The 17,882-nt window shown below is 44.8% G+C and overlaps 1 protein-coding gene across 30 annotated transcripts in view; it reads right to left on the bottom strand.

Annotated features, from left to right (window-relative positions):
* Positions 1 to 16,181, bottom strand: part of DST (dystonin) — a 304,267-nt gene extending 288,086 nt beyond the window's left edge. For 12 of the 30 annotated variants that reach the window (XM_053381100.1, XM_053381121.1, XM_053381095.1 and 9 more), the window contains exons 1-2: positions 15,285 to 16,180; positions 14,695 to 14,756 (exon numbers count right to left, since the gene is read on the bottom strand). In XM_053381100.1, the coding sequence (XP_053237075.1) occupies positions 14,695 to 14,756; positions 15,285 to 15,465 (243 nt within the window). In that variant the 5' untranslated portion in view covers positions 15,466 to 16,180. Of the gene's footprint in view, positions 1 to 14,694; positions 14,757 to 15,284 lie in introns of all 30 variants that reach the window. The other 18 variants (XM_053381110.1, XM_053381108.1, XM_053381102.1 and 15 more) reach the window with 7 other exon arrangements.
* Between the last annotated feature and the right edge of the window lie 1,701 nt (positions 16,182 to 17,882).

Genomic DNA, 17,882 nt, shown 5'->3' on the forward strand with positions numbered 1-17,882 from the left:
CACTACTGGGAAAACCATAGCTTTTACTATACGGACCTTTGTTGGCAAGGTGATGTCTCTACTTTTTAGGATGCTGTCTAGGTTTGTCATTGCTTTTCTCCCAAGAAGCAGGCGTCTTTTAATTTCGTGACTGCTGTCACCATCTGCAGTGATCATGGAGCCCAAGAAAGTAAAATCTCTTACTGCCTCCATTTCTTCCCCTTCTATTTGCCAGGAGGTGATGGGACCAGTGGCCATGATCTTCATTTTTTTGATGTTGAGCTTCAGACCATATTTTGCGCTCTCCTCTTTCACCCTCAATAAAAGGTTCTTTAATTCCTCCTCACTTTCTGCCATCAAGGTTGTATCATCTGCATATCTGAGGTTGTTGATATTTCTTCCGGCTATCTTAATTCCAGCTTCGGATTCATCCAGCCCAGCCTTTCGCATGATGAATTCTGCATATAAGTTAAATAAGCAGGGAGACAATATACAGCCTTGTCGTACTCCTTTCCCAATTTTGAACCAATCAGTTGTTCCATATCCAGTTCTAAGTGTAGCTTCTTGTCCCACATAGAGATTTCTCAGGAGACAGATGAGGTGATCAGGCACTCCCATTTCTTTAAGAACTTGCCATAGTTTGCTGTGGTCGACACAGTCAAAGGCTTTTGCATAGTCAATGAAGCAGAAGTAGATGTCTTTCTGGAACTCTCTAGCTTTCTCCATAATCCAGCGCATGTTTGCAATTTGGTCTCTGGTTCCTCTGCCTCTTCTAAATCCAGCTTGCACTTCTGGGAGTTCTCGGTCCACATACTGCTTGAGCCTTCCTTGTAGAATTTTAAGCATAACCTTGCTAGTGTGTGAAATGAGTGCAATTGTGCGGTAGTTGGAGCATTCTTTGGCACTGCCCTTCTTTGGGATTGGGATGTAGACAGATCTCCTCCAATCCTCTGGCCACTGCTGAGTTTTCCAAACTTGCTGGCATATTGAATGTAGTACCTTAACAGCATCATCTTTTAAAATTTTAAATAGTTCAGCTGGAATCCCATCACTTCCACTGGCCTTGTTATTTGCAGTGCTTTCTAAGGCCCATTTGACTTCACTCTCCAGCATGTCTGGCTCAAGGTCAGCAACCACACTACCTGGGGTGTACGAGACATCCATGTCTTTCTGGTATAGTTCCTCTGTGTATTCTTGCCACCTCTTCTTGATGTCTTCTGCTTCTGATAGGTCCTTACCACTTTTGTCCTTTATTAGGGTAATCTTTGTACGAAATGTTCCTTTCATATCTCCGATTTTCTTGAACAGATCTCTGGTTCTTCCCATTCTGTTGTTTTCCTCTATTTCTTTGCATTGCTCGTTTAAGAAGGCCTTCTTGTCTCTCCTTGCTATTTTTTGGAAATCTGCATTCAATTTCCTGTATCTTTCACTATCTCCCTCGCATTTTGCTTGCCTTCTTTCCCCCGCTATTTGTAAGGCCTCGTCGGACAGCCACTTTGCTTTCCTGCATTTCTTTTTCATTGGGATGGTTTTCGTTGCTGCCTCCTGTATAATGCTGTGAGCCTCCACCCATAGTTCTTCAGGCACTCTGTCCACCGAATCTAAATCCTTAAACCTGTTCCTCACTTCCACTGTGTATTCATAAGGGATTTGACTTAGATTGTATCTTACCGGCCCAGTGGTTTTTCCTACTTTCTTCAGTTTAAGCTTGAATTTTGCTATAAGAAGCTGATGATCTGAGCCACAGTCAGCTCCAGGTCTTGTTTTTGCTGACTGTATAGAGCTTCTCCATCTTTGGCTGCAGAGAATATAATCAATCTGATTTCGATGTTGCCCATCTGGTGATGTCCATGTGTAGAGTCGTCTCTTGTGTTGTTGGAAAAGCGTGTTTGTGATGACCAGCTTGTTCTCTTGACAGAACTCTATTAGCCTTTGCCCTGCTTCGTTTTGATCTCCAAGGCCAAACTTGCCAGTTGTTCCTTTTATCTCTTGATTCCCTACTTTAGCATTCCAATCCCCTATAATGAGAAGAACATCCTTCTTTGGTGTCACTTCTATAAGGTCTTGTAAGTCTTCATAGAATTGGTCAATTTCAGTTTCTTCAGCACCAGTGGTTGGTGCATAAACTTGGATTACTGTGATGTTAAAAGGTCTGCCTTGGATTCGTATCGAGATCATTCTATCATTTTTGAGATTGCATCCCAGTATAGCTTTTGCCACTCTTTTGTTGACTATGAGGGCCACTCCATTTCTTTTACGGGTTTCTTGCCCGCAGTAGTAGATATGATAGTCATCCGAACTGAATTCTCCCATTCCCGTCCATTTTAGTTCACTGATGCCCAGGATGTCAATATTTATTCTTGCCATCTCATTTTTGACCATATCCAACTTACCCAGGTTCATGGTTCTTACATTCCAGGTTCCTATGCAATATTTTGCTTTACAGCATTGGACTTTCCTTTCGCTTCCATGCATATCCACAACTGAGTGTCCTTTCCGCTTTGGCCCAGCCGCTTCATCAGCTCTGGATCTACTTGTACTTGTCCTCCGCTCTTCCCCAGTAGCATGTTGAACACCTTCCGACCTGAGGGGCTCATCTCAATTAATTAAGTTAGATTACATCTAAAACATGCTTTAGACAACCTTGATAATATCTGAAGAGTTACCTTTTTCTATAGCTCGTATTATAGGCCAAAGTTAAGGTTGTCTGAGTGGCTGTTTAAGCAAGGATTGTCGCTGTCTCCCATTTTGAGGATTTGTAATATTAACGTCTGATTAACACTTTTAAAAATTCATTAACAAAGTTTTCACTACTGAGTATACATACATTACTGGAGAATATACCTGCAAAGGAGTGCAGGAAGCACTAAAAATTTGAGACAGCTAAAAGTGACTGAGGCCTTCTAGTCACAAAATGGTGGCAGATGGAGGCAGAGTTTGGCATAATTACTTGGAAATTCCTGATGACGTTTTCTGCTGACCTCCAACCCATCTCTAGTTGCTAAATTCTGTGCTACAGTGTTTTCCTTGTGGCAAGGAGTTCCATAGCTCAGCCTTCCTCAGGCTGGGGATTCTGTGACTTTAATAGCTGTAATAGAAGAATGTGGCAACAGCAGGTTCTCCCAGCACGGTGCTGTTGCAAGGGGGTTAGCTCCTCCTGCACAAAGGTTAGCCCTTTGGTTCCACAGTTAATCACATCCTAACCCTGCCCTATACTAAATTCAGCAAATATAACTGGCATTCCCAATCCATTTTAATTAAGCCTCTGCCTCCACTTATAGCCAAATGAGATAATAATGGGGACAATAGAGTCTTGAGGTAGACTGTATGCTCACTCTGTGACTGGCTTTGGCTCTCCAGATGTTGCTGAATGGCCAGTGGTTGGGATGATGGGAATTGTGCAACATTTGGAGGGCCAAAGGTTTCCCACCACTGCTCTGTATGAAAAACCTCCTCCTCCCTGATGCCGACTGCTTAATGCAACATCATACGGCAGAAGTAGTGAACCAAAGTCCGAGGACCACATCCTCCTGGGACCTCATGCCAGTGGTGACTGCAGTTATAAAGTGTGGGATGTGATCCACAGGTAGCAGACAAGTACAACATTCCTTGTAATGCTAGAGTGGACATTCAAGGGAATTTTTGGTCCAACTTCAGCCAGTCGAAACCTCCTGTTCCTCCTGGCCTGGAGCATCCTTCCCCTTGCATGTGACCAGAGGTGGGCATGACTTTACCTGTCCAGGTAACAAAAGGACGGGTCACGCAGCACTCCCTCCCTCCCCCCCCCCTTTCTCCTTTCATCTGCTTCCAGCTAAGACTGCTCTGTTGGCTTGCAGTCAACAGCAACACAGGGATTGCCCCCCACACGGGGTAAATCCACATGTTGCTATTTGTCTTTAAGCCTGCCTTCAAGACTGATACTGCGTACTGCCTTAACGGGGTGGCGCTGTGGGTTAAACCACAGAGCCTAGCACTTGCCGATCAGAAGGTCGGCGGTTCGAATCCCCACAATGGGGTGAGCTCCCGTTGCTCTGTCCCAGCTCCTGCCCACCTAGCAGTTCGAAAATAGGTACCGCTTCAGCGGGAAGGTAAACGCCGTTTCCGTGCGCTGCTCTGGTTCGCCAGAAGCGGCTTAGTCATGCTGGCCACATAACCCGGAAGCTGTACACCAGCTCCCTTGGCCAATAAAGCGAGATGAGCGCCGCAACCCCAGAGTCGGCCACAACTGGACCTAATGGTCAGGGGTCCCTTTACCTTTACTAATAATAATCTAGTACTCTTTTACTAATAGAACACTGTTCTCCTGAGACATGGCACTATTCTACTCTTATGGGGGCCATAGCCATAGCCGTATTTATGATGCATTGTTGCATGCCGAGTCAAAGGAAAACCAATCTACAAAACAGAACTAATACCCAATAGTGTTAATCTTCTTTAGGTGCTGCATTGATTCTTGATATCCTGTCCATTCAGACAGCTACAATATAGTACAGTGCTGGGAAGCAGCGTACCTCCTTCAAAATGGTTTTCTCATCAGACCTTGTGACCCTGACGTCCTCACAGTGAAATCCACTGAGAGCAGAGCACTAATGGGGAAACAATGTTGAATCATAGTTCAATTAATGCATTATGTCACTGATGCTTTGGCCTTGGCTAATGGGCGCTGGAAGAGCGTATATCCCCTAGCGGGTTATATCTGAACCTCAACCATCTTTTGTTATGAAATGCTGAATCTTTGCTTTCCCTTTCTCTTGAAGTTGGCATTGGTTGCTCCTGGAAGAACATTAAGATTGCTATATGGCAGAGGCAGCCTAGTCAGGACCCTTAGCAAGACTGTTCTCCCCCCACCCAGCTGCACTGATTTATGCAATGGCGGCAAAAAAGGGAGAAAAATAAACTTAAAACATAGCACTATAGTGCACAGAGAGGTTTGTGCATGTCTCCTGTATGTATGTGTGTGTGTGAGAGAGAGAGTTTATGAGATAGGCACACCCCTTTATGTGGGAATGTTCAGGGTGGCAGGAGAGGATATATTGTTTATTAATATCCTTCCTAACTTGCGCTAGCAAGTTCCTTATGTAGCAGAGTTACATTCCCCTTCTCACACCCAGTAGAAAGCTGGTTGCAGGCTCGTTAGAACCGCTTACTATTATGCAGTCCAATCTGCCTCAGATTGAATTGCACGTTCCTAGTAAATTCCCTTGAATCCCTCTTAAAAGAATAAAAACACCACAATCCTATTCATAGTCAACAAAAAGTAAGTTTACTCACGTTAAGGCAGTAAAGGTAAAGGGACCCCTGACCATTAGGTCCAGTCGTGGCCGACTCTGGGGTTGCGGTGCTCCTCTCGCTTTATTGGCCGAGGGAGCCGGCGTACAGCTTCCAGGTCATGTGGCCAGCATGACTAAGCCGCTTCTGGTGAACCAGAGCAGCGCATGGAAACACCGTTTACCTTCCTGCCGGAGCGGTACCTATTTATCTATTTGCACTCTGACGTGCTTTCAAACTGCTAGGTTGGCAGGAGCAGGGACCGAGCAACGGAAGCTCACCCCGTCGCGGGGATTCGAACCGCCAACCTTCTGATCGGCAAGTACTAGGCTCTGTGGTTTAACTCACAGTGCCACCCGCGTCCCTTCAGATTAGGATTAAGAAGACCCAAATTCCAATTCCTTCTTATCCAGGAAGCCCACTGGATGACCTTCAGTCAGGACCTAACTCTCTACTTTACCTCACAGAGTTGTTGAGGGGATAATATTTGGGGTGGGGGGAGATATAGGATTGCAGCCTTGCTCACTCTACTATACCAGATCTCCAACAATCATCTGTTTGAATTTTTTTTCTGTCCCCTGCTCAATCATTGCCAAGGGAGGCCAGCTTTGTTTAATATTTTCCGCCTTTATCCAGACAGTAGTTGTGAAGATAACTGCTGTGTGTAAATAGAGACTGTGCTGGAGTGATAAACCAAGACAGAGGCACAATTTGCGGGGGGGGGGGTATCTGTCTGTTGTGTTAGTTTTAGGCAGTTCCTGTAGCATAGAAGGCGTTTAGTTAGCATTTGAATCATTACTCCCCTTCAGTTCACAGATCCTTAAAACATTTGTGTCAAGTTTCTGGATTATGCCATCTGCACAAAAAGTGAACTCCCCTATCTGCAGAGGCAGGCAATCTTTGTTCACAAAAGATACACTAAGCCTATATCATCATTGCATATAAGCTTGCAGAGCTATAAAAGGGACCCCCCCCCAATTTTGCTTCAATTGGGAGAAAGAAGCACCATTCTCTGCGCAATTTTGTGCATGTTCCCACCAACTGCTTATCAGATGGTCTGATGGGTCTTCAATGCAGGATAAGTTCCTAGTGAAAAGTTTTTGTAATGTAAGGAACACACTTTCTCTATATCTATCTAGTTCTCTTTCTCATGTATATTTTTATACATTTCTATCTATCAGTCCATTACTATTTCCATCTCTCTTTTTATTTGTTTCTAACTATCTCTCTCACTCTCTCCCTTGCTAGCCATTTCCAATCACATCTACCATAGCTAAAGTGAATGAGCAATTGACAAAACAATTATTTCTTGTATTTTAAAGTTAATCCATGTGTCAGGATGGGGAACCTGTGAACCTCTAGATACTGCTGGACAACAGCTTCCATCACGCCTGACCATTGGTCAAAGTGGCTGGGTGTTAAAAGTCCAGAAACATCTCCAAGTTCACAGATTCCCCCCCCCCCACCCTGGTGTCTTGCTAGCCATTTACACAGCATCACTGGCTGAAATTATGTCCATCATAAGAGATAAAACTTTATGTGGCACTGGAGTACAGTACTGCTCTATATTACACATTAATTCCTACCTACAGCAGGATTTATTCTAATTATTGCAGGGAAACCTTTTATTTTCATATTCAAAAACATTTTCCCCCTTGACCTTGTTCCTTGAACCTTCTGCACTTAATGGAATGCATTTCCAACACCCTAAGGCAGAAATGTGTCCAAATACAATTGATTCCATCTACTGAAAAAAATAAATCCTTTGAATAGACAGAAGCTTGCATTTGTCTGTGTCTCTCCTTGAATGCACTTTCCCCAAATCAGACACAGAACTATAAATTCAGCTTAGAGGCTTTTCTGATTTTCCTTTTCATCTGAGTTAGTCGTACACTCAGCAGCTTATAAATAACCCTGGGATTCTTCTACTGAATTATAGCAGAAGACTTTCAAGGCTATTCATTATCATTCTATAGTGGCAACAAGAATGATATTTTTAGCTGGTTGTCCTGTTAAGCAGAAAGTGGGTTGACTGTGATAATGGGTCACACACGGAAGATGGCTTTTTTGTACAAGGCAAGAAGGAAATGTTTGTCAAAAATGACGAGGTTGTGGGGAAGACTATACTGAGCTAAACATTCAGCAGTTGGAGTTTTCTGTTATCGACATTACCAATAGGATTTTTTTTATTTCCGTTTGCTTCCCTGGGTGACCTATTTTTTGCACCAGACATGCATAAGCATCTTATCTACATGACAACTGAATGCATAAATGTCATCTCCTGTAGTGACAGTAACTTTTCAGCAGGCTAAGCAGCAGATGTAAAGTCTGTGAAAAGCAAATGCTACCCAAATGAATTTCTTCAGGATAAAACTAAATATGCGCAGTCATCTCCCTGAAACGAGGATAATAACAAATACAAATTTGGTTCCATTACGCAGGGAGCAAAATCCTGTCACTAGCAATTCTGCTAAATCAAAAAGCCCTTAAGTGACAGCTGAACCAGGTCGATTGCCACGAATAACTCATCTTGGGCACTGCTATATGGTACAAAATGTTTTAGGCTACAACACTAACACTTCTTTCCCTTTGAATAATAAATCCAGTTGAAATGTATTGGCAGTTTTGCACGGGATGTAGGATCAGATCATCTATGGCTTGATCTGAGTTTGGTAAAAAGCCTGTTTTTCGCACGTCATCACCCCACATGTTCACTGAGAGATTTGGCTGTCTAGTGACCTATGAACTAGGATCACACTTTAGAAGTTACTTTGGTTCCCAAAGAGGATAGCGGCTCCAGAAGAGTTTTTCACTATGGATATAATCAAGTAACTTCCAAATTAGTAGATTAAAGCAATTCAAATAGGTAATATATATTTGTAGGGCAGTCACTTTAAGAATACTAATACTTAATTTATAACACAACTTCCTTATAATCCTTTTCAAGTGTATGTTACATGAATTCACACCCAAATCCTAATTTCTAAAAGGGGAGTTGCTGTGGCTCAAGCCTGCATGGAAACTGTTTTCCCTCCAAGCCAAAGGTAGGGGATCTGGTTCTGACTTCTCCTTGGGGAAAGACATACAACATAAGATCATAGAAATTATGGTGGTTCTCACTAATGATGGTGATAATATCACCACCACCATCATACTATACATCCACAGTGAAATTAGTTCTTCAAAATGGCATTATCAATGCACAAGAAGAAGGCATCAACAGGCTTTGGGAGAACCACAAAGTTTACAGAGGTACAAAAAATATTTTTGGAAAAATAACACTTGGGACTCAATCCAGATTCAGGCAGCGAGCCTTTGCAGAGTGGTAGGGCCAGGCAGTAATAGCAGAGGTTTGGTGGGGGCGTGATCAGGACTGATGCTGTTGCTTGACAGCAATAGGACCAGACCTGTTCAGCCCCTCCTCGCCTCCAGAATTCCCCATTTTGGGGGCCCTGATGCCTGTTGTCAGTGGGCATCCCATCAATGGCACACTCACCTAGCTGAGGGGCCATGGCAGCAGAGTGATGCTTAGCCAGCAGAGCTGAGCAGAAGGACACCTCCACCCAATTCATACCCACCCATTAAGGGAGGCTTTAACTGCTCTTGCAGGAGGTGGAACCCCAAAACAGCTCAGTGAGGAATGAGTGTGATGAGAGGCCACTGAATGCTTGATTGAAAGTGTCTGTTGTGAAGGGAGGGGAATGGAAATCCTGAACAGGAACACTCTGCACTTCAATATTTTGTTTCAGGCTCCACTTGTTACTTACTGTTTTAAAGCTCAGGCACTAAACTATGCACCCAAACCAACTCTGATGTTCCCAGGCTCATGGCTAAGACCTACTGATTGCATCATTTTGCTAATTGTGTAACATAGAAGACCATTTGAATTTGGTCCCAGTATATATAGGGGCTTTGGTGGTAATCAAACATTGGCCAATTTAGTTTGATGAATTGTGTTTGCATTGTGCTACATTGTACTAATGATTAGATATAGGATAAGCAGTATCGTGGACACTGATAAAGTCAGCAGTGCCAGGACCTTGTCTGAAGAATAAATTTGCACACAAGCTTCTTTGTCCTGCTGCTGTTTGAGTCCATGGATTGCTGACTTTAACACAGCAGACTCTGATTAAGTTAGGATAATGCTTATGCAGTCATACAATGTGCTCAAGGTTTGTGATACCAGATCTCTGGTTGCCCTCCACACCTTATCGCTGTCAGAGCTGTGCACCAGATTCAGCCGAGGCCAAAACCCCAAGCCAAATCAGACACATTAGGAGGACTTTGGGCGAGTCAGGTAGGGACAGGCACAAACCACTGCAAGTCAGGTTGGATAGGCCCAGAGCGATCTGTGGCTGTCAGGGGGCGGGACAGAAAGGAGAAGAGGGCAAGGTGGGAAAACCACAGGAAAAGGGTCAAGTCCTACCCAACTGGTGGGTGCCTCTTCCCAAGAGGAGGTAGGCCCAACACCTGCCCCACAAGATCAATGCCTGCACTCCACATCAATCTTGTAGGTGTAGGTGCTGCTTTGTAAGGGGCTTTCTTGCAGAAACGCCACTTGTGAAACAGTACCTCACAGGATCAAGCCCTCCTGCTAACCACTTGGTAGGCAGGAGAATCTTAGCCTCTGCAGTGTGCTGGGTCCTCCTCCTTCACAAGTGTTTTCCTTCGTGTGCAGGGAAACCACTAGCAATGGAGCAGTGACCAGAACTCAACAGGATTGGTTCCTTCCACTTAACAGCTGGCAGGGTCCAATCCTGCAGAGTACTAGTACAACTCCCTGGCCCTTTTCAACCCCCAATGTGTTAAAATAGGATTTTAAAAGTACCTTGGGGATGGATTCAGGCTTACCAACCCCCAAAGTTGGACCAAAGTTGTTGAGCTTTGTTTAGGGCAGCTACCGATTTAAGCTCTGCCCCCTCCTGCAGCACCCGAAATGCCCAGGAACCACCTTGCTGACCACAAGCACTCCTGCTGCCCAGAATTACAACCCCCAACACACAACAGTCAGTGTGCTGCACTGCAGAGTCTCATGCCTCCCCTACAGACACCTATGGTGCCCTATGCCCTCCCTCCTGGTGTGGACCTCCCCCACCGTGCCCAGCTACCCACGCTACTGGATTAGGACATCACAGGATGAAATCTACCCAATCTGGGCCACAGGGTGGATAGGGGGTCTGTGCACACCCCTAATCATTGACTGCATTCAACAGGTTTAATTGACTGAGAGCCAGAGTTGTACAATAGAAAACCATGGCAGGCTATAAATGACCTAGAGGCCTTTTACTGGCTTCCCTTAGCCATTTCGTTTGCTCCTCATAGTCAATTCAAGACAAGCACACCTCCATGCAACCTTGGATCGATGAGTGCAATCTTCTTGATGTCATCTTGAATACTCCGTGGTATGATATATGGTGCTAGGGGATGTTTAATCACCTCACTGTACATGTGTGTGTGGTTAAACAGCAGTATGTGCTCTGCTGCATCCATGTTCAAACCGGCATCACGGGCAACTCTTATCTCCACAGGGAGCCTCAGAATCTTGCGCTGGTTATTGAGTTCTAATTATGTTTACACAGATGCATACATTTCAACCATTGTAAAAGCTGGAGGAGGGGGAGTTGGCCTCATTTGCAATTCTTTCCTTTGAAAAATCTATTTCCCAAGGCACTTAGGAAGCTAAGTCTCATTGAAAGTCAATGGGACTTGTACTCCCAACCGCCTACAGCTGCCCTCCCATACACAATTCGACTGCTTTTAAATCCCACTGAAGTCAATGGGATTTGAGCAGCCCTGTGTGCAGCATTATAGCCTAAGGCTGCAATCTTCAAGCAGCTTACCTTTCCTGAGAATTGTGCTGCTGCAGCAGTTTCAAAGTTTAGCTTATAAGTTTAAGGAAAATCATAACTAGACATCAAAGAAAGTCATGGCTGGTGCCCTGTCCTTCTAAAAAGACCACATCCCACTGAAATTACCAGATCTTGTAATACCTGATATTTGGAAACTATAGGCTAAAGCAGAAACCCCAAGCAAATTTATCTGGAAGTAAATTCCACTAAAAAAGAAACCAGCGCTAACTGACTCACTCACAAGTAGCTCCAGTACATCAAACATCATGCAGAGTACAATTCTGACTGTGGTTATTTGGCTGTAAGAGCCAGAACACACATTATGGTCCTGGCCAGTAACTAGATTTCCTTAAAAAGCCACTTGGATAAGCAAAGAAGGCCTGGAGATCCAACATCTTAACCCATGCCTCACTAAAATAGATTTTCCATCATGTTCTGCTGCCTCCTGGTGCCAGCAGTGCCACAGCTGAGGGGGAAGGGGAAGGAGTTCGTAATTTCAAAATTGTGGCCTCCAGGTGACATCATAACGTATGAGGTCATAAAGGGTGTGGTGCCCAGTTCACTTATTCCAGTGAAAGGAATGGACTTTGGACTGTAATACTGATTTTCTTATTATAACAAAACACCCATCATTCAACATTTGCCAGTAGTTTTGTAATATTGATCATTATTCTTTGGAGATGAGAATCCATTCAATATATGCATGTGATACATGATACAATTCAAATGATTAATAGTTAATGCTCAAAACCACCATGTTGTTTCCTAGATACTCTGCTTTTTTGAGGAACTTCCCACGCAAACCAGCTTATAATCGCCAATAAAAACCAACACTTGACAATAAAATATAAAAATGCAGACTATGCTACAGCTAAACAATAGAGCAGCAGAAAAACTGACGTACGGATATAGAATATCTGTGTGTGATTGCAAAATTTTTAATTTTGAATAAAGAAGGTGGTGACAGGATTAGTAAAAATTGAATGTGCTTTTTTGTTGAAAGGTTGCTTTTTTTAAGCTGCTCAATTATTCAAGGACTTTCAATGTAGGAAAATAATATTATGCACACTTTAAAGTAAAGCAATTAAACATTAAATAAACCCACTCCTTAGAAGTGACAATGTGGAAGCCTCTGTGTTCCAAGTCAGTTAATTTGAGATAAGGCAGAATCAGCCTGACTTTTGATTTAATAATATAAATTAGCAATGCCATAAGTTACCATGTCCTTTTGTTAGCGTATCCCTAGCAGTACAATTCTGAAACATGAGTGGGGAACCTCAGGGTGAATGCGGCCCTCCTGACCTCTCCATCAGGCCCCCAGAATGCTCCCCAAGCCACACCCCTCACTGGTCCTGCTTCACACCCCCACTGTTTTCTCCTGGCTGGAATGGGTCCTTGAACTCTGATAATGCCCCTTGCTTACCTGGATGGAGAATATAAGGGGGGCGGTTCTGAGTGTGTGTAGAATCCAGCCTACCTGTATAAAGGTAAAAATTTGCTGTTCTGCCCATAGAAGGCAGAAGGGAATGGGACCCTTGGGCTGGGGGGAAAAAGCCCTTGCTATAAAAATTTAAGCAAAAGTAAGTCACTGAGTTCTATGAGGGCTTAGTTATAGGTAGCTGTGCATAGAACCGTATCCTCTATATACAACAAATTACATATGGAAATGTAAGGTTTAGCAAAGCAGGGCAAGACGTCCTCTGGAAATTCGCAGATTAGATGTTGCCTCTCCAGAAGTGGCTTGTGAGGAGGGGTAGAGGAAACAAGCTAGCTTCCTGGCAGGTGGGTGGGGCCAGCCCAAGCGCCTGAGGCAAAGGACAAAATGGTGCCACCCACCCCACCACCTGGGGAGAAGGGGTGAGTGAAGATCTACATTGGGAACATGGGTGGGAGGAGAGCACCAGCCTTTCCTATTCGCCAACTGATTCCCAGGAGGCAGCAGATCTGGCCTCCAAGGAGCACACCACACCTGTTGCATTCCTTGGAGGCTGGATCTGCTGCCCCTGTGGATCTTGCCACCTGAAGCAGTTGTATCACATTGTCTCATGGGTGGGCTGTCCTGCAGGTGGGTGGCTCGGGAGCAGTAAGGTCAGCGCAGTCCAGCACCTCTGAACGTTTCACATCACTTACTGATCATTAGTGATCAATAGGACTACATCAAATTGCTGGTACTAAGACCCAGCCAGTCAAAACACATTTCAGTCCCATTGAATTCAATGGGGAAAATTCCCTCAGTTGCTTAGCTCTGCCACTGAAATGAATGGGATTTGTGCTTAACTTTTAGTAGACTGATCCTGTGCAGCCCAATCCTATGTATGTTTACTCAGGCATAACTCCAACAGACCTTGCTCCCAAGGAAGTGTGGCTAAGATGGTACGTTAAGAAGGTAAGGCTGAAAGTGTAGCCACACTTGAATGGGGCTAAATCCCATTTAAAACAGTGGGTTAATGTGCTTATTATCACAGGCTGTGAGGCTAGTGCATTTACCAGGAAGTAAGAATGCATTGGAATTTACTTCTGAGTAAACATGCCTAGGACTGGGCTGCATGAAAGAAATGAGTTGTTATTTAACTATTAATAATTGAACTGAAAATGTTAAATGAAGTCCCAACTCAAATCTCCAGATTTAGCTTTAGATATGCAAATCAGTCACTTTACACAGAGGGGAAAAGTTACTTGATAAATGTTTTAATTTTCCAGTGGGATTTGGAGGCAATTTTAATAGAGAATCAATTGTCCTTGAACATTCTTGTATAAGAAAGGGGCAGTTCTACAAAGGAAAGGTCTCTCTAGAATAGGATCCCCCAGCAGATTGCTTTGAAAGGATGTTCTTAAATGTACAAATGCAAAAAGAAAAAGAAATCACTGGGAAAAAAGAATTATTAAGTGCCAGAAGCACCAAATAACCTTGAGAGGTTGTGAGAAGATTAGATGTGCTCTGCTTCCTTAAATCTGTAGCAGGAAGCCAGAAATGCCTGACTGATTAAGGTTTTTTATTTTATTTTTAATGCAAAAAGTATTAACAGAAAATGAACAAAGGAGACAGACTGTGGAATGGTCTCCATTCCTTGCTCCTCCTTAGCAAAAGGAAAAAAAACTTTCTGAAATCAAGTGGTCATTGAAAGCTTGGAGACCCTCTATAATTTTGGCATGATGGCAGCCATAAATTGAAAGGCTACCAATCCTCTTTCCTACAAACAGTACTAGTTCCTTAAACATTTTCAGTGCTTTTACTTGAGTTTTCACATGAAGTTTGAAACTCAAAACTGTAGGGTGGCAATATATAGCTAATGGCTGATGATGAAACAAGCAAAAGCTGATTTAGGCATGGATCTGATGCCAACGCTTTTGCCTCCATGTTGCTACTATTAATAGCTGCATTTATTGAATTATCTTCTAATATAAAGCACAGGTACTGAAAGAATCAATATACTGTATTAGTTAACAAGAAAACAGCATTAGGCTATGCAACCATTTAAGTGAAATGGTATGTACAATGAATACAAAACATTGCAAAACTTTTATTTTAAAGCGGCAAGTGCTCATATATAGACAGTTATTCAGTGATTTATATTTTGGTAACAAAACTTGTTCTGACCTTTAGATTGCGTGCTAAGTAAATTACCTCGGAGCGAAAGTGGTGGCTTCTCATTGCAGCATCTGGAAATGAAAAGGAGAATTGTTGTTTTTAAAAAAGGCAGAACTGCATCTGTCTGCACTTCAAAGTAATTTAAGTTCTTGTACACGTCTGCCTGCTCAGTGTTCCTATTCTTGCTAATCCTCATCCCTACAGTCACCACTGAAATGATGTGAAGTCTCTGTTGCTGAGCAGCCATCATGTATATCTTAATTCTCCCTCCTCCTCTCTAGAAGTTGGATGGGAAAGTTCTAACGTACTTGAGCAGCGAGAGGGGTTCCCACCCAGCATCTTATGATCTCGTTAAGGGATGGGGTGGAGACTAGGCTGCCGCAGTCTCTTAAAAGCCCTTTCCCCCCAAATAATCCGGGGAGATCCGGAGAGTGGGCGAGCTCTCCCATTAGCAGCAAGTCGTTAACTATCACAGCTTGGGCAGGCGACGGGGGATTCCCTTTCCCTCCCCACGCTCCCTCCTTCCCTCTGAAGAAGCTGGATTCCTCCATCCCCCTTTGGCAAAAGGCTGCCAGCCAGCCAGGCACTGCGTCTCTTACCTCGGCTCCTTGAGCGCCCGGAAAAGACCGATTTGATCGGATGCCTCCCTTTCTGGAGCTTGCGGTGCCAGCAGCAGAAGAATAAAATCGTGGCGACGGTGCCCAGCAGCAGAAGGAGCAAGAAGAGGGCACATTGGATGCTGTAAGGTCTCAGCAGAACTAAAAAAGCGGCGGCGATCATGGTTCAAGAGTATGTTGAGGGGTTGCTTTCTTTTCCAGGGAGAATTTGAGGTGGGGGGAGTGTTGTTAAGGAAAAGCTGCTGAGGACGAATGAGCCTGGAGGAAGGACAGGAGCCTTGGCGAGAAAACGCTGCAAAGGGCAAGCTTGCCTATGTAGACGGCTGGAGCAGGAGGAGGAGGAGCATCAGCCTGGCTTGGTCCTTGTGGCCCCGGAATCAGGGCTCCTCAATGGCTGCAGCAGACCCAGTTCTGAGACGTGTCAGTGATTTCCGCGAGGAGAGAGGGACCCTCAATCCATGACTCAGCAGACAAGAAGGCGGCAGCAACAGCAGCAGCAGCTCACACAGCAGGGGATTTTTTTCCTCTGGCTTTGCTTTTTTTTTCCTTCCACGCGTGAGGGAGAGGGGGAGAGAGAGAGGGAGAGAGGGACAGAGCAAGTGCAGATGGATCAGCAGCAGCAGCAACACCTAAGCTGCAGTCCTGCCTGGAGACAGGGAGAGGGCACCCCTCCGGAGCTGATTTTGCAGCCCGGTATTGCTGCTGTGCGCCTCCAGCTCTTGCATCTCAGCCATGCCCTGTAGCAAAAACGCTGCTGAGGCGGAGGATAGATGGCTGCTGCCGCCGCTGCCCATCAGGAAACCGATTTGCAGAAGGGGAGGGAGGAGAGAAAGAAAGGGGCGATTCCTAAAGTTTTCTGCCGCCACCGCCGCTCCTGCTGCTGCTGCTGTTACTACTGGCTGTTCACGAGTGAGGGGGATTTGTGGGGGGAGTGTTGCGGTGCTGGGGGAGGGCAGAACTTGGCTGCAGGGGGGTTGATGACATCACAGGCTGCTGCAGAGTGAAAAATGGCTGCTTTAAGGTGCGAGCAAGGGGAGAGGCAGCCTTGCTGCTGGAGAAGAGGATCACTGCTGGGTCCTGAGAGGAAGGCATCATCCACCGCAGCAGGCGAGCGAGCAGACTTGGCGAGAGAGGCTGAGCTGGGCAGGCACGTCGTCGCAGTCATCCTGATCCGCTGCCCTCCCCGGTTTGCTGCTGTTCACTTCCTCGAGGATTAAGAGAGGCGATTCCCTCCCCCCCCCCTTGCAGATCTTGCAGCTTCTGAAAAGGAGGCAACGGCGGCGAGGAGCTGGGAAGCAAGGGCAAGCGGAAAGTCAGGCAGGGGAAAAACCAGGTGGACATTTCCTCCCTTCAAGTTCAGTGATTTGGCAAATGAACGTCATGCTTTTTTGCTCCCCCGGGCTCTAAACGTTGCACGTGTGGAGAGGCAGGCGTCTCTTCTCTTAGGATGCATTTGGAAGTCGAGCTGATTTTTAGCCTGTGATCCTTCCAGAATTCCGAGGATAAATTGAGTTGAAGGGAACGTGCTTCTGGGTAGGCGTGTGCCATTAAAAACGCAGTGCCTATATGCCTGAGCCTATTTGTGGATTTGGCCGTGCAATCTCGCGTAAGCCCCACTATGATCAGAGGGGTTTGCTTCCCTTGCAAGGGCACCAAGCTGTCAGTTTATTAAGGAATGGCTCTTCCTTATATAATGGCTCTTCGTGATCGTGCCAGTTAACAGGATTTTGGCCTGCAAGCCTGCTTTTACAGCTCAAAAGCAGGACATACTATTTAAGACCCAGTTTCGTGAAGTGGTGATTTGGGTTATGGCACATCATGAGCAAAGTGTTTGTCAGACACTTTCTTTTGGCTTCAGGCTCAGCTTGCAGCTTCCTGTCAAAAAGCTCTGGGTGCAAAAGAGCCTTTAGAGGTGTCCCTAGCAAAGAATCGTTCCTCCTGTTTCTGAGGTTCAGGTGTGGAGTGCTACTGCTTATGTAGTCGAAAGAGCACCACCCATGCTCAAGGAGTTGCCAGCAGGCTTGAAGGAACTCCCAAGATCTGCAGAAGTGCAAAAAAACCAAGAAAAAACAAACACCATTTAGGGGGGAAGCACACACTCAGAGAGGGAGGGAACACTGCAACAGCCCAATGAGGATTAAGCATGCTCATTGGCCTTGAAATACTATCAGAAAGGGGGAAGAACATAGAAAGGAGGAATGGAATGGAACAGCAGAATTTAAAGCTGCAACATTTTGTTGCAGGACCCATTTATGTTACAGTATTTCCACATAGTGACACACACAGCATGCTTGATAAAGATCCGTTATATTAATATTTAGGCAATTTTAAATACTGACAGGGGAAGTTCCTAGTTCTCCCTTGTTGCTGCAGCAACATCAGACATGTTACGCTTTATCTTGGCTCCTACACTATCATCCTGTAGTGAATTGCAACTTCCTGAATCTACTAGCAGCTGCCACCACCCTTGAATGGGTCATATGTGATAGAATATTTATGATGCAATTATGCTTTCCTGATAGTTTCTCAACAGCAAATATATTTTAGATATTACAGATTTTGCCGTATCCTAGATTTTCA

This window comes from Podarcis raffonei, chromosome 3, assembly GCF_027172205.1.
Source record: "Podarcis raffonei isolate rPodRaf1 chromosome 3, rPodRaf1.pri, whole genome shotgun sequence".
Classification (NCBI taxonomy): domain Eukaryota; kingdom Metazoa; phylum Chordata; class Lepidosauria; order Squamata; family Lacertidae; genus Podarcis; species Podarcis raffonei.